Source organism: Narcine bancroftii, chromosome 8 (assembly GCF_036971445.1).
Source record: "Narcine bancroftii isolate sNarBan1 chromosome 8, sNarBan1.hap1, whole genome shotgun sequence".
NCBI lineage: Eukaryota > Metazoa > Chordata > Chondrichthyes > Torpediniformes > Narcinidae > Narcine > Narcine bancroftii.
Window position 1 is genome coordinate 25,401,201 of NC_091476.1, and position 25,480 is coordinate 25,426,680.

General features: G+C 36.7%; 1 protein-coding gene and 1 non-coding gene across 2 annotated transcripts in view; one reads left to right on the forward strand and one right to left on the reverse strand.

Annotated features, from left to right (window-relative positions):
* The window catches only part of klf5l (Kruppel like factor 5 like), a 49,530-nt gene extending 28,863 nt beyond the window's left edge, over window positions 1–20,667 (forward strand). Inside the window, exon 5 of the mRNA XM_069893251.1 lies at window positions 20,323–20,667. Coding sequence (XP_069749352.1) covers window positions 20,323–20,501 — 179 coding nt within the window. The 3' untranslated portion in view covers window positions 20,502–20,667. The remainder of the gene's footprint in view (window positions 1–20,322) is intronic.
* LOC138742177 (U6 spliceosomal RNA) lies at window positions 14,213–14,314 on the reverse strand. The gene has a single exon (XR_011343968.1). It is a non-coding gene; the product is annotated as a U6 spliceosomal RNA (small nuclear RNA).
* Window positions 20,668–25,480: the final 4,813 nt, after the last annotated feature.

A 25,480-nucleotide genomic window follows, 5' to 3' on the forward strand; every position in this document is an offset into this window, starting at 1 on the left:
GATCTGGAAGAGGTTGTGCACAAGTTTTGAATTCTTGTTCAAGATCATAAATGGATATCCACTCATCAATAGCTGCTCTGTTTAGCAGATTGCCCAACATCCATGATGCCATTCTTGGAATCACTGGTACCACTGAAGCTCAACAAGTGGTGATTATAAAATGACAGCACCTCATAAATTGCTGTTCTGCTCAAGAACTCTGAAGAAGCCTTCAGTAGGCTGAGTCTGTAGTAGGAGCCTGAGATCATGTATATGATAAGAGGATAGGAAATATAAGCAGGAATATCCCATTCAGATTCTTGTGCATGTTTCATTATTAATATAATGACATCTTTTCCCATGCCCATAGGTTCAAAGGGAACCTATGGATCTTTTTTTTAAAAAATACTTAGAAATTGAACATTCATTAATCCCTCTGCTAGAGAAGATTAAGGATTCACGACTCCCAGGTTAAAGGCATTTTGCCTCAGCTTGGCCCGAATGGAATAAATTTTGATACAGTGACCCCTAGTTGTAGACAAGGGAAACAATTTTCCTGCTCTGTAAGAATTCTGTACACTTCACTGAGATTGTCTCTCACACTTGTAAACTCAAGAGTGCCAGTTCAGTTTACTTAACCTCTCTTTGTCCAACAAATCCACTATCCTAGAATCAATATGCAAACTTTCACTCCAGTTTCTCATTCACAAGTAGGCCAAGTGGAACTGTGCAAATTGCTCCAGATGTGACCTCGCCAGGGTGATGTGAAATTGGAGTAAGATGTCTTTACTCTTGTACTCAAATCGTTTGGTCATGAAGACCAACATACATTTGCCTTCCTCAATGCTTCCTGTACTTGTATGTTATCTTTCAGTGACTTCTGAACACAAAAACTCAGGTTCCTCTGAACACCAACCCAATTTATTCTCTCACCACTTCAAATCTACTTGGTCATTCTGTTGTGTATGACCTTGCACTCATCCACATTTTCTGTCGTATCCAATCCTTATTTTCTAACTGCCCTTGTATCAATTATTTAACAATAGCATTGAACATTTTTCTTACTTCTGAAGTCAGTTTAACTGGTCTACACTTCCTTGATCTGCTTTTCTTCCTCATTTCAAGTAATGTGTATATTTTTTTTCCATTCAGTCTACAGGATTATTCTAGAATAATCAATTCACTATTCTTATAACCACACTTATCAAAGTGCTGGAATTAGGATCATTGGGTTCTGATGACTTTATAGCTTTTAAACCAATGAATTTATTCAATACTAATTTTTTAAACTAATCCCTACACAAAATGTAAACAAACACCTTCCCCCACCTGTACACAGCTTTATGGAAAGGCCAAAGTCCCATCCTTTCTGGTGGAAATGTGGTAGCCAGATCCAACTATCAAGCAGCATCTGGTGGAAGAGATTTCAGTATTCAAAACAGCACAGAGGTTCTGAGGGAGAGCACATATTCCAGGGATACACTGTGATTGTTAGCATGGAAAGTTAGCTATTTACTATCCAACTTCAATGTTTAAAGAGGCTTTGAAAATACTTCAGCACTCTAACAATCTAATCTAAAACAAATTAACGATTCAGATTCATTACAAGAGGAATTTCATGGAGAATGGTTCAACTGTCCTCTCTCACACCATCAGCAATAATAATTCTCCATTGCTGCTTCACTATTGGCCTTGTTCAGTTGTTCAAGAACATAACCACTCACATTATCGTAGTGCAGTCTGAACCTGACCATCAAGGCCAATAACTATTTAGTATCAACATCTGCAGAAAACATGAAAAGTAATTAAAGCTATTCTCTCATGCTCTTTATTTGATATCTGCATACGTTTGATCAGGGCTGAATATATAAATAGGATTTGGAACATTGATTTGATTGGTTCTTGGATGACTGTTGCATGCTAAAATAACCAGCTGCAGAACAAACTCTACTGCAAGGAGAAACTCTTCTTGCATTAATTGTATATACCTGTGGATCCAGTGGTTTATGATTGCCCTTAGCTGTTATTTGAAAGGGTGCTGGGCAACTTGTACTCCAGTGCTTGTGACAAAGAGTACAATGTTTTGTGCATTCTGACCAGGAAACAAGGAATTAAGGCATAGAAGAATATCTAATTCAGTAGGATGTGTGTCAGAGACAAAGTTGGAGTTGTGCCTATGTAAGACTTGGCCATTTCCTAGTGGAAAGAGGATGTGGGTTTTCTTTTGCTTGCTTACTATAAGCCACATTGATTGCCTGACTAGCAGTCAAATTGGAAAAGCAAAGCCAAAAACTGACCATGATATTTTCCTGTCAGCAGTCCCACCAATCAGATAGCACAAAAAAGACAGGGATAATGAATCAACTCATCCACCTGGTTAATTTGATTTCTATGTATCTTGATTAAGAATGCCCTTTGCAATAACAAATATGTTGGAGGTCATGCAGCCTCCATAGGAAATAAAGGGTAACTAATATCCCACTTGACCCCAGCATCGGCAGACTTTCGTATTTTATTCTAAGAATGCACTGCATCATTTCAGACTTTATTTGTTTTGTTTCAGGATGTAAACAATGTCTATGAGATTATATTTATGGCTCATCACTAATTATCCTAAGTTGAAATTGTGTTGGTGATAAACCTTTTTTTAACTACTTCAATCCATTTGGGGACACTAATGTCATAGTTTTGTTAGCCAGCATGTTCCTGGAATTTTAACCTGTTATGATAATTACACTTTTAATTTAGGCAAGTGTAACTTGGCACACATCATGGGCCAAAGGGCCTGTACTGTGCTGTAATCTATTTCAGTCAGGCTAGCATATTAACTCACTTTACTATCATCTTTCAGTTCAAATGACTGATGTGCAGGACAAAAGGAGAAACTATCTTAACTCCACTTATGGCAGAATGGATAAAAGAGGGGAAGGCATTTGTGGAAAATAGTTGCATTACCTGGAACTGATTTAAATGAACAGCCAGTTTCAGGTTGCGGTTTCAGTCCTGGAGTAATAATCAAGTTCCCTTTAGTCTGATGCCATTATCTCATACCATGCAAGACAAGCTGGCAAGCTTCACTGCAAAAGGTCCAGCAGTTTATTTTAATTAAAACAGAAAATACCGCCTGACAATCAGACCAGAACTTCTTTCTTCAGAGAGATGTTGAGAACTGAGACAAATTTCAGAAACCTGCTAAACCAGATTTTCATCTTGCCTCATTCATGTTATTTCAGGCAATGCTGCAATGTCAGTGAACTATTGACACAGGTAAAAAGAAACTGTTGAGCTTTGTGGAAATTCTGACTCACCTGGGAATAGAGGCACTGATTACCTCACGTTTTATTCTGTTGAGACATGTCCTGGTGCGTTACGTTCTTCTTGATCAGATATTGTCAAAGCCAAAATGCTGAATGAAACACTGATCTCAAGTTATGAAGCAATCTAATGAATCGTTGATGCATTGTCTAGAAATTACTTTCACAGAACCTCATATTCCAATCCGATACTGTCCCAGAAATAGAAAGTGGGAATTCTTAATAGAGTAGTATTAGAGCAAATTTGGAGAAACAACTTAACTTTGCATTTGTCATGGGGAATTGAAAAGAAAACAAATCCCTCTTTGGAAACGTTAGATGTGTTCAATTTCCATTGATCACACAGTGTTCTGTTTGTTGTAAAACATAGTGAAATTAGAGATTTTAATGGGAAGAATTTCTGCACAGTTAACCCTAAATACAAACTTTGAGTACAAGACTGGCAGACATAAGTTTATACCTTTGAAATTAGGAAGTCACTTCTTGTATAACACCCTGCAGATAAATGAAGATAAAACAAAAGCAGAATGTAGGATGCATGACGAAAGGTCAGTCAGTATCTATGGTGAGAACAGATGCACTTGTATTCTATTTTTAAAAATGGAGAAGAATGAGGGGAAAGATGTACACTTCAAAGCAGAATCTGAAAAGGATTGTAATTTCTCACCTTCATCACCTAATAAACAGAAGCATCAAGAGCTTTAAAAAAAGCAGAGGAAGTATAATGGGCACTTTATACACTCCCCAATTTGTTTTCTACAAACTGAATTCTATCAGCAGCTAATTTACAATTAATTGTTAACTAGGCCTGCAAAACAAAATTGCCTAGACTAAATTAGCAATGAACAATAATAAAGATTTTTAAATTAGATTTTATAAAGAAAATTCAATGCCTTGGTTTTCTCTTTTCAGGAACTAGTAGAATTGAGCATTTCAGTTTTAAAACAGTGATTTTCTGAAAGCATGAAATAAACTGTGTTAATTAAAACTATTTTTAACTTTCAAATTTGAGACCGATCGAGATGACCAAAAATAAGATCGGATTGGTGATGCCGAAACAAACACCTGTCGATGTAATACTGGTTTGGAGAGTCGGGTATATTTCCTCTGCATATCATTTCAGTTCAAGGTGAATAATGCACACAGCAGAAGGTTGAAAGGTTTTTGAGGGACTGCAGGAGAGGAAGCTTAGGTTTTTGGATGTGGCACTGAGAATCCCAGTTGAGAAGGTCCAGATGAGAAAGAAGACCTTTTATTACAAGGTGGTGGATGTGGATGAAAGGTTCTTTTTTCCCCCCTCCTCATCCTGACCCTTTTTACTGTAGCAACAAGGGCTTGCCTCCCAGGCTTCATCTCCCATTCCTTCTACATACCAAGAAAGATCCTTTGCAAGATCTCTATGACTCAGCATTATCATTTACATACGAAGCCTTCAGTATGGGTAGAAAAGTATAACACTTGCTCTTTTTAGGTAAAGTCCTCAAAACTAGTGATCGAGCTTCCATTACCATGCCAACCATACCAGCTTCCAAAATGGCTTGGGATTTGTGCTGAATAGTTTCAGATGCAAGTTGAATTTTACCTCATTAGGTGACTATATAAACAAGAGTATTATATTTCTACTAATGATTATTAATTTCAGCATTCTCCAGTTACAAGATTAGTCACTATAAATATCGCAATCACATTTGTTCAGGCTGAGGCACATGCCTAAATGCTAAAGAAAGTGTATGTAAGCAATAAGATGAAGACAAGACTCATTTAGTATACTGGAAAATTTTATTAGTTGGTGAAATAGAAGATAAATTATAAAAACAAGAAATTTCTGAAGCTTGACCATGTCCTTGGTGGAATTTTTGACTCTCATTATAAGTGGTCCATAATCCTGAAAATGTAAACTGCATGGGAGAATTGGGAACATTTATAACTTTAACAACAGTTTTCCCAATTGCTACCTGCATTTAGTTCGAGGTGAAAGGGTATTGCCACATTTCCTTTAAACAATGCACATGTAATCTTTGATATATAGAAGTGGAAAATTCTGAGCTCAAGAATTATTGTAATTCTGTATACTAAATTCATTAGCTGAAGAACCATTAATTATGGAGGTAATAATCAAATTCCTCAGGTTTTTGTTTCTGTCTTTTTATGGTGGGTACAATGCTAGAGTTAACTGTGGTGGGGAGTTATTATCAACAGACCTGTCAAAAGAAACAAAGTCTAATCAGTCCAAGGGATTCCCAAATGAATGGAGGCTCATAATGGCTTTGTAAGCACCTAATGAAGCTTTAATGAAGCCTCCTGAAGAGAGTGAATAACTCTTAATCACATTGATAGAGCATGACCCCAAGAGACAATGGAGGATTTTTTTTTGCAAAGCTTTTCCCCTTAGATTGGACTTCATAATTATCCCATTCTAGTTCAATCCAATAAAGGCAACAATGTTCTGTTCAAAGAGTATCAGCTGCAATTAAAATATTATTAATAGGTAATAGGTAGTGCTACAATACGTTAATAGTGGTGGCACTAAATGTTATAATTGTCTTCATGTTTGTTTCTTTAAGTACACAATTTGTTATTCATAATCTGTCCCAACTTACAATTGTTTTAATGTCACTTTAGTGCAGTGGAATCCTAGATGACTCGCTTATGAACAAAATCAGATTCCTAACTTCAACTAGAGATTCAAAATAAAATTACTGCAATTGTATAAATTATAATAATTCTAAGATAAAGCCCTGAAATGCCAAAAGGGGATGGAAAAGAGGGACAGGAAGATAGAAAGACACACTGAGGTTGTCCATTGCTGTGCTGTGGCTCATGGGGATGCAGGTTTGGGGACTGGGTGGTGGCGTCATTCACTGATGAACCTGCCCCACCTCCACCTTTTCCTTGACAATTTTTCATGTGGATGATCCTTTTAAACACTTCTGATGTTCTTCCTGGTGAACAAAGACTCAGTAACAACAATGGATTTCCTCAGTTCCCATTGGGAAATGTACAGACCCGGTTTCAGAACATCTTCAGGATGTGAACAATTCCAAAGGTGTTTTAAACCTCTTATTGGCTAATTTTATAGTCGTTTTTTCTTGGGGAAATTATTGCTTTGACAGACCAAAAAATTGAGGGACTCTATTAATTAAGCAATAGACTTTAAAAAAGCTATGTTTGAGATCTGAAATATTTATAAATGATGTTACGAATGAAGCTCACTTGATTCTTTACAGCTAATAATACAATGTAGTATTAAAAAGAGTAAGATTGTGAAGTAACCCCAGACCTATGGTCACTTACTATTGATTGGATCATTCAATTTGATATTTGCAAATCCCTTACTTTTAATTGTAGCTTTGTCCCACATGCCAATAACTCACAAAACCTGCCAAAACTCCAGTGGACCTTGAAGTCCTCACTCAAGAAAAATGAAGGCCACACAGGTTTTGTTGGCACTCATGAAATGTTGGAAGAAATCATTTGCAATTATATAGAGTTACCATTTTGATCTAGGATACTCAATTATTAGAGAACCTCAAAGCTTTCTGTGATTATCTGAGGAAGTCAGAGAGGTTTCTGAATGGTTTTTCTAAATTAATGGCAGCATTTTCTTCCCTCCTGAGGTGAGTGCAGTGAAGAGGGAAGGATGTTGTCAGAGTTGCACCTAAATTAGATTTAATGATCCTAGAAAATACAAAGTCAGAATTTGTCTATTCCACTGACAATGTGCCAGAAAGCTTTCCCCAAATCTCACTTGGCCAAGAGCCTTTGACCATCAATAATGCAGGTGCATTGAAAGATCTCAGTAGTAAACCCTGTAAAAACACATGGAAATGCTGGAGGGACACAGACTGGCTGAGTTCTTCCAGCATATCTGTGTTTTTACTACAATCTGTACATAAACCAGAGATTCCAGCACTGTGAATTTGAACAGTGACATTAAAGGCCATCCCATTTTTCAAAAAAGTGTATTCATTTGAGTAGGAGAAATAAATATTGCTTTGCATATAGAATTCTATAAATGTTGAAATGATCAATTTGCACAATTGCTACAGCCTTCTTTTAGAATTCAGACAAAGAACTAAAGAGTTCTTTGTACTTATGACAATCCTGGTGATTCTGATGGTCACAAAAGTATGGTTTTTTTTTCCCCCATGATTATATTAAACTACTTGATCTAAAAAAAAGTGGCGATTAGCTCCATATTCATGGTTCAGAACAGCCTTTGCAAAAAAAAATGTATGCAGGCTTCCCCAGAGTCCACTCTCGTGGCGCTACTGTATTGTTGGACTAGACAAAACACCTGAGCTTCTTGATTGAAACAGACAACTGTGACTTAATAATTTCTATTGCTTTGTTTGAGTTATGTCCCAGAAATTGAATCATAATTCAGCCCATGTAGACCAAATTCCGCAATTAACCAACAACCTCCATGGGTTTTGAAGAATGATGGGAAACCGGAACACCCAGAGGAAGCCCATTGGAGAAATAGGAAAATAGTACAAATTCAATGCAAACAGCACTGGGTTAGAACCCAGGTCGCTGCTGCTGTAGTTGCATTGTGCTCGGATAACCACTAAGCTAGCCATGCTGCTTTAATCTCTGTTTAGTTTCACTTTAAACTACTTGCTGTTATTTGGGCTCCACATCAATGCATTGATGTTTTGATATGACCACTCAGCACACCACCAATGCTCAATGTCACTCCAATCACCACCAATTACACATCTTGTATTCTTACTCTCATCAAAAGTTGATCATACCTCCTCCTAACTATTGATCTGACTTCAATTATCCAAGGGTATCCAACCTTTGGCCTGAACCTTTTATTCATCAGTCACTTCCATCCTCATCCTGGGTATTTCCTTATGCAATCCTTCAGATCCAGAGCTCGAACCAGAAATAACGAATTTCTCTGCAAGCTCTGCACAGGCAGAGGGTATGATAGAAAGGTTAGTTCCCTGCGTGGCTACTTCAGGATGTGGCATTTCTAAATTTACTGCCAATAGGCTGGTAAATAAAACAGGTCAACTCTTGCATACTGTCTCAATAACACAAATTTAAGAGGTGCCAATCAAGTTTAAGCATATGTATAAACCTTACAACAAACCCTTTAGTCGAGCTTTTGTGAGAATCTACCTCATAATTGATCTTCCCAAATAGTTTCACATAAAAGTTGTATCTTTGATTTTGATTCAAAGTGTCAACCACAAACTTCAGAGTAGGTTGCATTCTGAACGGCTGTCTTTATCTGCACTAAAATCTCTGAAATTTTCAAAGCACACGATACGCCTGTAATTTCCTGGACAGATTTGAATTTCTCATCTACTTTTACCAATGAATCCCGCTGGGTTACCTGGAACAATGCAGCAATAACCACTAGGGTCATCAGTCCTCCACAGAAAACAGCCGCCATTGCCCAGAGCTTTGGGTGAGAAATATGCTCCAAATACTCTCTTCCTGAGGTCTTGTTCTCAAGAACATCATCCACAGATCTGTAGAAGGGCTAAAGGATAAGAGAACAACCTTGATGTTGCAGAGAGGGGGTGAGGAGAGATGGAGAAGAACTTGGTATTTGGCAGAAAGGGGAGCAAGAGACCAGCAGTCATACTAAGTGTTATAGTCACATTTTTTGCCCGGTAAGTGCCTCTTGAAAATAAATGACTTAATTCAATAGCTATGATGGAGGAACAAGAGCATTCTTGTTTAATTTAATACCATGAAATCAAGCTTTCTACTCCCCATAATTAAACAGTCACATCTCCGAAGAGCCAATAAAATTCTCATTGAATTTAATAGGAGCTGTGCACATTCCTGCTGCTGCAGTGAAGTCACTGGTTAGAAATGAAAGGAACATAAATGATTTCTTAAGACTGATGACCAACCTATTACCCCAAGCCTTAGCAATCAGCCCTAAACACCATCAAAGCTGATGACAGAACCAAGCCCCTCCTTTTAAAACTGGGTCGTGTTCCCCTGACTCTTTTCTGAAATCCACATTCATTTCCTTGGTTTTGCTAATGTTGAGTGAAAGGTTGTGTTGTTGTACCATTCAACGAGCTGATCCATCTCCCTCCTGTTCGCTTCCTCATTACTGTTTGTGATTCTGCCAACAACTGTGATGTCATCAGCAAACTTGTAGATAGCAGTGGGTTAAGTATGCATCTTTGGGGTGCGCCTGTGTTGATAATCAGGGAGGAGGAGACGTTGTTTCTAATTTGTACTGACTGTGGTCTTCCAATGAGAAATGTGACAGCATCTTTCAGACACACTGTGGACCCTGTATTTACTTTTGTGAAGCAGATGAGCGCTGGTAATTCCCTTGAAGATCACCAGCCACTGCAGCAGGATTTCTCTCAATGCTTTTGAGAGCGGTCTGGACATGTCATCTGGCAAATATGTATTTAATGACACATAGAGTGCAGCAGGTTTTTACACAAACTAATAACCTTGCATTCACTCCCACTGGGGAAGTAAGAACGTCTACAACAATGACTTTCAGCTAATTACAGAGTTTACATTAACAAATACAGCATGGGTTCCACAACACCACATGCAGTGGCGCTTGGAATTGGGAGTACACCTGTCCTTAGTGAGATTTTGAATAATTTGGAACCCTTACTTTTAGATTTTGATTGTAAAATAATTTTAACTAGACCATCTTGCACTGAGATTCCATTGTAACGTATTGTTTGATAAATTTTTAAATAAATGGGCACATGCATTACTGAAATCAAATTGCACAGAATCTGAAGTGCCCACTCAAACTAGTTTGACAAGCTATTCTAATTCATTACAAGCCTAACAAATAGAAAGAAAAAAAACAAGTTTATTTTTCCCTCATTCGATACTTATTTATCGAGTTCAGTTTGCTTTATGTTCTGATAAGCCTTAAGTGTTGGGCAATGCTGATCCATACAGTCAAGTGTGTAGCACTTAGTTCTTGTAAAGTGCTTATCTCTCTGGTGTTTAAATAGCTCATTTTAGTCATGCTTTGATAACATTGCTGAAGTATTAAAGACTTCTTTATACCTCAACAACACATTCCTATTACAGAAAAATATCCAAGAATAATTTGGAGGGCAGTCTGTGCCAACTCCAAAGATTTTAATTCCTATACTCCCATGCTCAAAGTGAAGAACTATTTCCTGAATACCAGTAACCCTTCTGAATTTCATGTATAGTCATGTATCACATGACCTATGAAAGTTGATGTTAAGAATGTCTCAGCCTCACATGATCTTTTTGTCCATCATCAAGCTTTTTCCATTAGAGCATCATTGAATTGAAACCAAAAACAATTTGGCTGAAAACCCATCCCCAGTTAAAATTAAAAATGCCATGCAGTCACATCAGTCTATTCAACCCTGCCTCCAAAATTAATTTTGTTAGCTTCAGTGACCTGGGTTCAACACTGACTGTGTTGAGTTTGTTTGCATATTCTCTCTGGAACCTCGTGGGTTTCCTCCAACATTGGCAAACAGGTGGGTGGATAGGTTAGATGGCCACTGTCAATTGCTCGCCTTAGGCAGGTGAGTGGTAGAATCTGTGGAAATTGATGGGAACATGGGGAGAATAAAATGGGATTAGTATAGGATTAATGTTAATAGACAGACTGGATATGGGACTGCTCCTTTGCAGTATAACTCAATAACTCTATGGTGGAGAAGCAAAGTGCAACCCATTGATACAACTCTTAGAATGTGTTTAGTCCTCAAGATAGGAGCAATTTCTGAGCAAGTCATCTTTATCTGGTCCCATCACTAATTAATGAAAAATCAAATAAAAACTTGTGTTGCACCAGAGATGGTCTTTCTGTTCTGTAGGATTAGCAAGATAGTGGGTTGATTGCAAAGGTTTCATAGGAGCCAGGAAACAGGTGAAAGCCATTAATTTGCATTTAATGTTAAATTTTGGCAAAGTTGTTTCATAGGGGTGGAAAGCTAAATAATGGAAAGAAAGGGGAAGTAGTTAACCTTGCGCCCTCAACTCATTTCTGCTCACACCACAAATTAGGAATCAATCATGCAAAGGCACTCGCCCATCATCATTTGTGTTAAAAATGTGGTGTATTAGCACATTTTGATGAGCCACAATAATTCTGAGACTTTATTGTTCAGGGATTCATAAAAGAAAAAATGTTTAGGAGATACTATTTTGCACAAAATGGCTGAATGTCTCAATAAAGAGCCAGTGCATAAGTAAGTAATATGAAAGGATAATTAAGTTGCATAAACACAATATCATAAATATATGGAGTCCCAACACAAAAGTAAATGAATGCTTATCTATGTTTTTAAAGTTCTGAAGAAATTATGTATTCATCATATCCCTTTTAAGGCATAGGGATAAGTTATGGAACAGTGGGAAATAATTCCTTTAGGTGCATTCTGCAAAATGTCCTTGAGCTATTCAAACACTTGCGAATCTAACAGTTAAATATATTCCATGCTATATACCAGTCAATAGTTCATATTGATCTTGTATCTTTTAACAGGCTTTTGTTTTGCTTCCTTCACATTTTGTATTTACCTAATTCAATATGTAGCTTAATCTTTATTTTGTTGTTGAGTTGTTAAGATAATTCACGAAGGGTCTTTTTGATGTACTGATAAACTATGAAGAAGAACACGCCACAGAGCCAGGTCATTGTTCTGTTTAAGACCCATGTCAAAGGAATGAATAAAGAGATTCAAGGTCCAGGATTCTCCAATCATTAACTAATTAACTTTGCCTGGAAACAACCCAGTGCACAGGAAGCATTGTTGTTTCTTTAATCTAATATTTTGATTCAACCATAATTTTGGATTATATATATCTCAGGATGGAGCAGACAACTGAAAGGAAAACTGCTTGAAAATTGCTATATGAGAGCCAGCTTCATTAACATTGATAAACTTGCCAACTCTGAATGGGCATGGTAGGTTTGATTACAATGCCCAAAAGTGGTGGAGAAACTCAGTACATCACGCAGCATCTATAGGAGATAAAAGGTAACCAATGTTTCAGGCCTGATCCCTTTATCAAGGTATGACGTTGCCATTTGCATAACATGCTGAGTCTCTCCAGCATTTTTGGGCTTTGCAATTGTTAGGTCTGCTTTGTTCATGAATGAGTGAGACAAACACCAGGCTGAGTCGAAATCAGGGTTCTTTGTTCTTTATTACCGGATTGTAACACTTGCGACTAACCATGTTAGTCGGAGAATGCATTCTGCCGTTATCAGCAAAATGGTGATTTTTTATACCCTTGGATACATGCTTAGAACATCATCATATCATTACTTGTCCAATGACTAAAACTATTGCTATCCTTTCCCTGCTAGCTTCCTGCCTCTCAATCCATCAATGTCTTTCTTATCTTGTAAGTACAAGGATGCATTCACATCTTGTTACAGCCCTGTACAGGGTAACTCCTTACACATTCCCATCTCATGATGTTTTACCTTACACACTGCAACCCCAGTGTCTGCAGACTTTCCTGTTTAGCATTATGTTTGATTGTGATATTTGCTCATAAGACAATTAAATACATGATTTTTGATTTCCCATAGTGTATAAATAGCATCCACGAACTTTGATTTTGATAGTTTTCAATTGGAAGCTCTCACGGTTGAGTCGAGTCAGAAGGTTGTAGCGTAAGGTCCTACTTCTGTGGATTGATCATAAAACACAAGAACCTTTACAGAACTGAGAGAGTGAATTTTGAAGATATTTTGGATGGGAGTTAAAATAATCCTCTTTCTTTATTGTAACGCATCTGCTCATTATTGCAATCCTGTCTCTTACCTTATATAGCACCTTAGACATCCCTTTCAGAATATTCCAAAATCATTTCACATCCCTTGAATTTCTTCTGAAATATCATCACGGATTTTGAAAGGGATGTCAACAGTGTTCTATGATGTGCAAGTCATTGTTGGTTAAACGATTCAGGCTCCTATAATTGATTGCATTTATCTATGGTAATTTTTCCTATTGCAATGGTATTCATGAGTAGGCGAATGATATCTGGAGGTACAAAACTCGTCTTTGATTTTAGATTGATAGCAGCAAAACCTGAGTGTTACATCTACCACTTCTGGAGATCTCTGAACATCTTAGTAGCACACTAGCTATCACCAAAATACTTACTTCACTTAAAAATTTTTGTTCATAGATGATGATTAAGACTGTCATGAATCAGGTCCCTGCATTTGAAGGTAATTCAGGATGCAGAAGTCAACTCCATGTAAACCGAATGCTCTGCTGAGGAAGAGGACCAAAGCAAAATGAATTTAGTTGACATGGCGTTTTGATTTGCAGTTTAAAGAGATAAATTCTTGAGGTTGAATAAAGCACTATTGCTTAATTGTAAGGCCTGAGGTGATCTAATTGAAAGAGTTATTCATGAAAGCATGAGAAGGGAAAGAAAAGAATCATCTAATAAGGAATAGAATTAAGAAATAATTATATTGTTATTTATTAGCCTTTCATTAGCACCGGTTATTAAAAGTTGTTTCATATATTTGGCTTCAATAGTTTGGGAAAAATCAACAATTGCAGTCTCCAAAACATTTTGGCTCAATTGAGGTTTTAAAAAATGTTTTTAAAATACCTGCATAAAATAATTTTTTCCTTGACTAAGAAATATCAAGGGATATTAATTGATTCTGGGTAAAGAAAGCAAAGGAATAGATCATTTAAATTTAGACATACATACAGCACAATAACAGGCCATTTCAGCCCACGAGTCCATGCCACCCAATTAAGCTACAGCCCCGGTATATTTCAAACGGTGGAAGGAAACCGGAGCCCCTGGTGAAAACCTACACAGACGTGGGGAGAATGTACAAACTCTTTACAGATAGCGTGGGATCTGAACCCTGGTCCCAGTTTCTGACGGTGTAAAGGTGTTGCGCTAACCACTACACCAACCATGCTGCCCAAAACATGGAACATTTCACAAATCTGCATGTCATCCTTGCGTGGGGGTCATGCTAACCTCTGTATCATTCCAATTTTAGTTTATGTGCTGCCGAAGCGAACAAAAAAAAAGTGATGTTGTCAACAACGGAAATAGCAAAGGATGGTTACGATCCATTGACCTGTGTTATGGGCCCAGCACGCTTCTGCTGTGCCATTCTGCGACCCATTGAGAAATGAAATTTTGAGTCATTAAAACAGCATTCTCTTAAATGGCATCTTTATAATAATGGAGATTCTGTTTTACACTGTCATAACACAATTAGAACTTTAATTTAATTATTTAATTCTAGTTAGGCTTTGAATTTTTCTTCTACAACTGATGCACTATCATGCAACTTATTTGAGCATCTTCTGTAAAATCACATGCCTGAGATTAAATTAACAATTAATAAATCCTAAACCCCAAAAGTTTGATCGCTTCCTACACCAGGGAAAGCTCTGTGCAAGGTTCGTAAGTGTTATTTATCCATCTTCAAACGTTTTTGATTACTTGCATGGTGGAACAACGAAAACTCGCACTCAAAGCATTTTTTTGTGAAGCTGGGTGGTAATTGCCAATGGGCTATTCTGCAGTGGCTTCTTTGGCATTACCATTTACTTGTGGGGAAGTGCTCAGCAACATGAAGAGAATATGGATGACTTCCCTCACTCTTCAGTATTTCCTCCCCCCCCCCCCCCCCCCCAATCTTCTTATCTTGGGAGGCACTGTCAGGGATTTCCCAATGTTTATACCTCTCGGGTGTGTTTATTCATTGAGCCATTGAGAGAGCTGAAAATTCCATGTGATTCCAAGTCACTACCACTGATTGTCACCATACATTTGTGTTTCACTTAACTCAGACTCTGCCCTGCAGCAACTCGTATCTCTAAGTGGTTATTTTGTGTTTGAAATTCTAAAGTACTTATTGAAAATGGCATTCATTTAATAAAGGAAATAATGCAAAGGGCATTTTTAAATTAGTCAACACATAAAGTAAATATTTGAGGTCAAGGTGTCTGAATAATAAAGTAAATTCACTCAGCTTTATTATTCGTACTATCAGGAAATGTGTGCTAATATTTAGACCGCACCCTTGTGCAAGAAGCCATTCAGCTTGGCAACTTCTCCCACTGATAAAATATTTGTTAACTTGTGGAGAACCTATCCCAAAGAGACTGATTATTTGACCCTTGTGTAATGGCCCCTCTAAGTAGGAGGCAGAAAAGCCAGCTAGATTTACTTGCTATTGTTCTGTTCTCAGGAATTTCTACCTCTCAGTGCTGAGTCGCTGGCACAAACAGTCATGATGAATGGGGGAAAATGTAATTGTGTTGAGGGAGACTAATAGTCAACTCAAGCTGTGAATACAGGGGTTTCTAAATGTGATATATGTGAGAGAGAGAGGGAGAGAGAGAGAAATGTGATGTGATCTATATATATATATATATATATATGAAAGAGAGAGAAATGTGATATATGTGAGAGAGAGAGGGAGAGAGAGAGAGAAATGTGATGTGATCTATATATATATATGAAAGAGAGAAATGTGATATATGAGAGAGAGAGAGGGAGAGAGAGAGAAATGTGATGTGATCTATATATATATATATGAAAGAGAGAGAAATGTGATATATGAGAGAGAGAGAGAGAGAGAGAGAAATGTGATGTGATCTATATATATATATATGAAAGAGAGAGAAATGTGATATATGAGAGAGAGAGAGAGAGAGAAATGTGATGTGATCTATATATATATATGAAAGAGAGAGAAATGTGATAAATGTGAGAGAGAGAGAGAGAAATGTGATGTGATCTATATATATATATGAAAGAGAGAGAAATGTGATATATGTGAGAGAGAGAGAGAGAGAAATGTGATGTGATCTATATATATATATGAAAGAGAGAGAAATGTGATATATGAGAGAGAGAGGGAGAGAGAGAGAAATGTGATGTGATCTATATATATATGAAAGAGAGAGAAATGTGATATATGAGAGAGAGAGAGAGAGAAATGTAATGTGATCTATATATATATGAAAGAGAGAGAAATGTGATATATGTGAGAGAGAGAGAGAGAAATGTGATGTGATCTATATATATATATATATATGAAAGAGAGAGAAATGTGATATATGAGAGAGAGAGAGGGAGAGAGAGAGAAATGTGATGTGATATATATATATGAAAGAGAGAGAAATGTGATATATGTGAGAGAGAGAGAGAGAAATGTGATGTGATATATATATATATATGAAAGAGAGAGAAATGTGATATATGTGAGAGAGAGAGAGAGAGAGAAATGTGATGTGATCTATATATATATATATATATGAAAGAGAGAGAAATGTGATATATGAGAGAGAGAGAGAGGGAGAGAGAGAGAAATGTGATGTGATATATATATATGAAAGAGAGAGAAATGTGATATATGAGAGAGAGAGAGAGAGAGAGAAATGTGATATATGAGAGAGAGAGAGAGAGGGAGAGAGAGAGAAATGTGATGTGATCTATATATATATATATATGAAAGAGAGAGAAATGTGATATATGAGAGAGAGAGAGGGAGAGAGAGAGAAATGTGATGTGATATATATATATAATGAAAGAGAGAGAAATGTGATATATGAGAGAGAGAGAGAGAAATGTGATGTGATCTATATATATATATATGAAAGAGAGAGAAATGTGATATATGAGAGAGAGAGAGAGGGAGAGAGAGAGAAATGTGATGTGATATATATATATGAAAGAGAGAGAAATGTGATATATGAGAGAGAGAGAGAGAGAAAATGCTGAATATTCCATCCCCTTGCATATAAATATTTTGTTGAAACAGATACTGAAAGTGATAACCTCACATCGCCATCAGGATAATATGAGTAACACCTAAATTTCCATCTTGGGACTCTCCAGTTGGACGGCATTAACGCTTCCTCCCCATTCTTCCTCTCGCTTCTCTTATCCCTCTGCCTTCTTTCCTCAGTCTCTCTACCCCCCCATCCCTTTTCTATTCACAGAGCCATCGCCCCCCCTCCCCTTGTTTGCTGGTGTGCCCTCCCTCCTTTATCCACCTATTATCTCCTGTCTGTGGGACTGTGCTCCTCCCCCATCTTTTTGTTCGGGTGCCTGCCCACATTTTGTCCATACCCTTAATGGAGTGCTCAAGCCTGAAACGTTGGTTTTGTATCTTTATCTTTTCTATATAAAGTACATTGTTTGACCTGCCAAGTTTCTCCAGCATCATGTTTTTACTTTTAAATCCTTGTTCGTCTTCATGGTACAAATGTTGGCAGGTCAGCCCTTGTCAAATGGCTCATGGCTCAGGCACAAAACATCGGTTACTTTTACTTCCTATAGAAGCTGCAGGACTTGCTGAGTTTCTGCAATACTTTTGCACATTGCATGGCATTAAATCAACCATCTACTACATGCAGCAATCATGTATTTATTTCCAAAGAATGCAAAATAAATATCTACACTGTTTCGGAGGAAGCAGCTGGATCATTTTGTAACATTGCCTGCAACAAATGGCTCACCTTGGTTTGAAGACTTTATCCCTACCACAGAAGTTACCATTGTGGATAGATGAGGGTGACCACAGCAATCAACCTGAAGGATCTCTCTGTTGAATATTGCATAATGTTATCATTAGTGATAAAATAATTCCCTTGTTATCATCCATATAAAAACAAAGGTTTTACATAGAAATAAAATGTATATCTATAAATGCTTAATAAGCTTGTGATCAGTGTAAAACCTCAAAATAATTTGAAATTAACTTTTCCAAAATCTTTATTTTTAATAAGAACCTCTTCAATTATTTCCATACCATATTGTTTTCATTACCAAATTTGGAAAATGACATTTGTCTCCTTTAGATGTGTTATTAGTATAGATTGTGAATGGCAGGGCACAAATGCCAATCTCCCCAGTCTTCCACTGATCAGAACCAGCATAAGTCTGTTTATTCCCATTCTTGATTTCTGTCTGATGACCAATTCTCAATGTATAATCTCTATATTCCCCCTATACTACATTCTCTCACCTTGTTGACCCATCTCCAGTGTGGCACATTACTGAAAGTGATCTGAAGGTCCACATACAACACATTCAAAAGTTCCTCTAAACTTGCATCCTCAGAATATTGGACAAGCATGAAATTCATTTCTTAAACCTATCTTAATTCTGCTTATTCCTGTTATTCTTTCCAAGGTGTTTTTTTTTTAATCACCTTCATTACAAATTGGAGACATGAACACCATACATTTAGTTCACACTGTGGTTTCAACAGAATCAATTCATCTATGCCTAGTACTGTTAGAACTTCTCCTTTTATTGCATTTATTTTTGGTAAAAAATAATGGTGAAGGAATCTTGTGTCTGATTAGTGCAATGAAACTCCTACAGAAAATGCAAACTTATTGATCTTGGTGGATGACAGGATCAGATATATCCAAATAGTCTTTTACTTGCCAATACCTGGTGCCAAAAGTTAATTCAGTACATTATCTTATTCAGATGTAAAGGGTTAATTTTTTTTTCCTCCAGTGAAACAAAATGGTGGTGAAACTGAGATAAATTCCATTCCTAAAGTAGTTGCTTCCACTTAGATTTCTTAGCCATGTGTTTCCATGCATAGGGAAGAAGAATATCAATGGAGAAATTTTGGGCGGAACAATCTCTGTGGCAGGTGTCAGAATTAATTTTGGGTTTTCACATCCATAGTTAAAAGTTAGCAGATGATTAATCCAGGCAAAGTTGCCTCTTTATCAAGGAAGCTAAGGTGTCACGAACAATGGATCACTGAACTATTTCCTACCCAGTTAATCAGAATCAAACTCAATATTGTGTGCATTTTAGTCCTATTGCATCAGAAGAAACTGTTGCTAACAATCATATATCAAATCAATAATTCCTAGTGTACATGTTAAAGAAATACTGTGGGAAGACTCTGGACTATATTAACAGCATGAAATGGGTGATAGTAAATAATCAGGCCCCAGACAAAAATCATGGAGTCTATAAAATCGGGTGCCAATTCATCATTGTTCCTTTTTGCACTGCTATGGAACAGTAATTTTACCTTCCATGCCTTCTCAATATTAAAACCAACCAGAAGCTAGAAAACAAACTCGACCATCCATTTAAACCCTACAATTCATTTGGAGTAGGAAGAATGTTCGTCATTACTCATCATGACCATTGATCACAGCTCCCATGGCATAAAACAATGTTGATCTTTTGGGAGTGGATCAATGATGTCAATCAAAGTGTACCAAATTATAAAATCTGTGCTTTCTGTTTTACGCACGTAATTTTAAAAATAGAAGCTATCAGATTTCTTATGCATAAGGTAGAATGGATAGTAGCCCTTCAAAAATTGCAAAATATAATCATTCCTTATTCTCATTCTTTGCTACTCTTCCATAGCTAACTTGGTGACTCAGGCAACCATCCAGTTTGTAAAGGAGCACAAATTCAAAATAATAATCAACATCCTAGGACTCAAGATTTCGAAGGACAAATATTCTGTGCAATGTTATGAGGGATTGGTTAACACATCAAGTAATTCTTAGAGTTATTGGAATAATTGGAATAAATGAACTTACATAGAAGATTTTTTTTAAAGAGCCAGGACTGTGCTAACAATTTCTCATATTGAAATAATATCCTGTCCAAAAATAATCTGTGATCAGTGAATTTTTCAGACAGTATTTTCAGTTTTTGTTCACAATTAATGAATTGCAAGTAGTTTCTATTAACTGGTTTGTATGCATGTAATATACAGAAGCAAGCATTAGTAAAATTTTGGTAGATGCTGCTTTTTTTTGAGTTTGTAGATCTTTAAAGTTCAGCTGGCCTGTAAAAGAGGCTGGACTGGGAGTCAAGGTAAGATGGTACTAGTTCAGGGGGGCAAGAGCATGTGGAAACAATGAGGTTACCTGGATAATTGGGTTTATGTATCTTGGGTAAGAGGTAGAACCAGGTATATCTTTGCTATTTAAAATATGCTTTTTTACCTGTTGAGTTTATGTTTTTACTGTAAAGGAGATGATGTATTCACATCTATCTGTTTCAATTGCAGGTGAAAAACCATACAAGTGTACATGGGATAGCTGTGATTGGCGTTTTGCCCGTTCTGATGAACTTACAAGACACTACAGAAAGCACACGGGAGCTAAACCTTTCAAGTGTATTGCCTGTGGTCGATGCTTTTCACGTTCAGATCATTTGGCTCTTCACATGAAGAGACATCAAAACTAGACCAAGTGAGACAAGTGTGACTGACCGATTTCTAAAATGTACAGATGAACAAGTACTGCCATTTCTATCTCTTACACACACACACACACACACACACACACACACACACACACACACACACACACACACACACACACACACACACACACACACACACACACACACACACACAAAATAACTGCAGATTTTGTGGTTCAACTGGAAAACAATAATGCAAAGCATTCAATTCACACAAAAAATTGTATTATTTATTCTGTACTTCCTGAAAGCAAGAAAGAAAACATGAGCATCTTGGGGAAAGGCAATACATTTCTATTCAGAATGTCAATTAAATTAATATTGAATGTGAACTTGGAATTTAATTAGGTGAAAGTCCTAGTTAAGCAGCTAGATAATTAAGGGAGGGAAGAGCACACAAGGAAGGATGAGTGGGGATCTTGTAGAAACCTGCACATTTATAAAACTTTTGGGCAGATTAGATGCAGGCAAGATACTTCAAGTTATGAGTGGTCCAAGACCAAGGTCACAGACTAAGTCTGAGGGGTAAGTAATTAAGAACCAATTTTTTTTTCCTCCCATTGAGGTCTAACTAAATGGAACTCTCTGCTACAGAAAGTAATTGAAGTCATAACATTAAATATATTTAATGAAGAGTTGCATATTATTCTTAGTGTGAGAGGGATCAAAGGATATAGGGAGAAAGCTGGAATAGTGTACTGAATTTGAATGATCACTTGTGCATATAATGAATGGTAGCAGAAGATCGAAGGGTTGAATGGCCTAGTTCTACTACTATTTTGTTTCTGATGTGATCTTGGGAATGGCCTTCCTGAAAGGAGTACTACTTTGAGAGATAGTGCCAGTGAATTATAACTACATTCATGCCTTAAACTGTCATCACAGAGTGCACCAGATTGCTGAATTTCCCCTCAGTTAATAATTTTAGTGAATACATTAAGCATTCATGCAGTAACATCATTCACAGTCATTTTTAGCTTATTTTGGCATCTAGGTATGGAAGCAGATGCCATTAATAAACTCTTCATTGTAGAATATGGCATTGCAAACACTGACAAGGTAAGCCTGAAACGAATGTACGACAGGCTGATACATGAAAGCTTCTCGTTTCAACGCTGAATTCTATCAAGAGATTTCAATGGCAATGTGCATTCCAGGCCTTACAAGCACATGTAAATCTCAATTCCAAACTTGTATTTTAGAAAGTTTATAAGTTTCTCCAACAATGATTATTCTGAACAACTATTGTAGATGTTGAGAAAGGTCTCTCAGTTTGTAATTTAACTCCCGGATTAATTCACACTAAATATTTTGTGCCAAGACTCCTGATAAAAGTACGTTGTGACTTTTTTTTATTATGTTGGTGTACATGAATATTGACTGTATTGACGAGAGGCATTTGAATATCCATATTTTGCCTTAAATTCACATTTCATGTTCAGTACTGAACATTGTGAGGTGGATCATTGCATTTGCTATAATGCATGGTAGTTTTTTTTATACATATATAACTACGAGTGGCCATTGGCTTATCAAACTATTATAACCTCATGACCTGAACAATCATGTGGGTTTTGCATTCAGCTATTGCCCTCATTGAATATCTTAATAACTGAATCATTTTTGTATCCTGATTTTAAGGGATATGATCACTTGAAATGTCTCTGCGGTTTTAAATATCAATTAGCTTCCATATTTTTCTTGTGGTTTTGTCATGAGACTGAACTGATCACCATTGTGACCATTAACTTTAGACACTCACAAAATAAAGCGTGTGCCCTTCAAGTAATCTCAGCATTACTTCGATAAGGATTTAGTGGATTCAGATTTATTGTCCAAGTACGTACATGACCTCACAGTCATATATTCTAATATGTTTCAGCATTTCATTTAAGGAAAAAAAATAATGGAAGATATGAGAAATTATATGATCTATGGAAATCTATTGAATTACAACAAATACATTGAAAATAAATTAATGATATGCTTCTATCACAGTGAGTTTTTTTTAAAGTAAATACACTGTAGATCCTGTTTAAATGTATATGTGTAACATACTGTGGTTAACAAAGTTTTTAAAAGGAAAAAGAGTTGAAATGAGATACAATGTCAGTAAGAATCAAAACAAAGGGACTTTTCATTTCTTGGGGGGTGAAAACAATAAGACTCGTTTTCACGAGTCATTTCCCTTCGGCAATTGCAAATGGCCCTCATTATAAGAAATTTATTGAGCAAAAGCAAATTAGCCACTTTTGACTTGGACATGAAAGTAGGCTAAAGTCAGGTAGGGACTTCACTCTAGTGCAAGACTTTCAAGACAGGAAATGAGAGAACTAGCCAAGAGACAAGTATCAATTTCAGACAACAATTACATTAACAAATCTTAGAAAGAGAATTCACCAGTGTGGATGAGACAACTTTGCATAGAAGGTGTTTAGTTGAGACATAGTCACAATGTTAGAAAAACACGGAGAACAATTTTTGTTAGCATGCTTTCAGTTTAGATGATTAGCAAAGAGAAGCAGAGCTTGCACTGTGAGGGAGAAAAGAGCCACAATTCCTTGACCCACCTGAAAGACGGTAAAAAAATGAAATTTGGGAACATTTAATTAAATAAATCCACATCCATTCTGATGTTACACAAGAAGCAGGCATCGTGATTATAAGTGTGTCAAGTTGTGTACAGTTGGATGAAAAGTTTACACTAATTTGTGGAAAAGCATTTATAATACGTTTTGTAATCAACTACCCAAAGAAACAATGGCATGTAAATAATGGGATATCATGTTTTGTATATAATTTTTATAAGTTGTTAAAGTAATGTTTATATTCAGAACAAAGGGGAAGAAAATGGTGGTAGTTTTACTTTGTCACTTATTTTTATAATGTAGCATTTTTCACAAATTTGAAGAGAAAAATCAAAAGAATTAATGTTTTTAAACAAATCTGATATACAGTGATTTTGGATTTTGTTAAAAAAACTATATTGTATAATATGAGAAAAAGAACAAAATAAAAACTGTTTATAGATTAAACCATAATCTATTGATGGTCTTTGAGTCATTCATTCAATGTTGATTTTTGTATGTGAATAAATCAAATTAAAGGCAAATGGCATTCAGCACAGCACTTTGTGTTCATAACACTGATATTTAGTTGTCACAGCTAAACTTTTCAAGATTCCTTTATTGTCACGTAATAAAAAATATGTAATATTACACAAAATTGCATTTGGTCTGCCAAAAGGGAGACAAAGATTCGCCATCAGCTGAAATTGCCCAACATCCCTTGCAGTGAGAGAACGAGAAGCTAAAGAGAGTCCCTTCAGAGACACTGAGTATCCGTGGATTTGCCTTTGGCACGCCTGTAGCCTCTGCAGCCATGTAGACTTCAGCTACAAACTATCAGCGACCGGAGCTCCAGATCCAAGTCTCCAACATGATCAGACTATATCAGTAACATATTATCCTCCAAAACCAAGAAGAGACTGATAAACCCATTGATGGGAGTAAAGCATCATACCTTCACCTCCTCAGTGCATAATCACTTGATTTCTTTAATTCCACAGTGTTCTAAAATTTAATAATCTTATAAATGACACAGAAAAAGTGGTAGAATTAACTTATTTCTCAACAGCTAGCTTTCCTTTCTGTGGTTTCCGCACAACTTTTATAACTCCATTTTCTGTACATCTTACAAGATATGAACAGGTTTTGGATTAATCATCAGAAATTTTTGCTCACAAAATGGAGGCAGTCAAAAGTCTTTTGGGGATTGAAACTTACAATAATGGACATCAGTTAGAATAACAGGCCTGGAGCTTTGAATAATTACAATCAGAATCAAATGTGCATAACTTGGGTCAAAGCAAGAAATGCTTTTGGCATGGGAGAATGTAGAACAAAGGGTAACCGTTTAAAAATAAAGGGTTAACAAAGGAATGAGATGATGTTTTTCTCTCAGAGAGCCACGAGTATTTGGAACTCTTCCTCAATGTTTTCAATATTTTTGCAGTGGATGGGAAGGTGGGACCACAAAGACCATCTTGCCCTTTCAACTCTTCCTCCTGCAGGAGGTTCGCATGGATTTGAAGGGCTGAATATTTTGAAGGCCAAGGTACATGCGTACTTGATAATCAAAGACTTGAAAGATTACCCCGAGTCAGAGGGGACAATGTCTGCACACCATGAAGGCAAACGCTGCCTTAAATTTGGTGAGATTGCTAGTATCTTAAGAAATTGTGTCACATGGTTGTGCCACGACTGCTGTTCTATTTGGACTCACTGCAGCTAATAAAAGTTCAGATTACTTGCTTCTTCATATCTTAATGAGCACCTGACTAATTGTGATATCTCTATAATTCCAAATAGATCTAAAATGCACACCAGGTCAAATGCCATCGATGGCGAGGGAAACAGTGTTAACATTACAGGTCACTGATTATTCATGAGACACGCTGCAGAGGTTTACTAAATAACTTCTAACATATCCTGCCATCCTGTTAAATGGTCCTGGCAAAATTCAGATGATGAAACAACATGCAGGAAGAAGAGTTGAAAGAACAAGATGGTTTACCCTTTGTTCTCTAACGTTCTTCACAAGTCTTTGGAACTTTTCAGACTTCAAAAGTTTATATTTTTTAAGCCACATTCTCCTCTGAGATTTGATTGAGTGGTTGGTGCAAGAGACAATGCAACCATATGCTGGTTAGTGACCCATCATAACATCCTCCTTCACTTGGAGGTAATGATGAAGCTGCAGACTTTGAAAGTAGGGTCAGGGCATTGATCAAGCACAATACTCTGATTTTGGTGGCCTTCAGCTTCTTTAGTCTGACTCAGATCGGTGAAGTCACAATTTGCAATTGCATTCAGGTTGTGACATTATTTATAATGGACATGCATCGAATGGGTGAGAAGATTTTCGCGCAGATCAATCCTGTGTGTTGTTTGGTGGCCTAA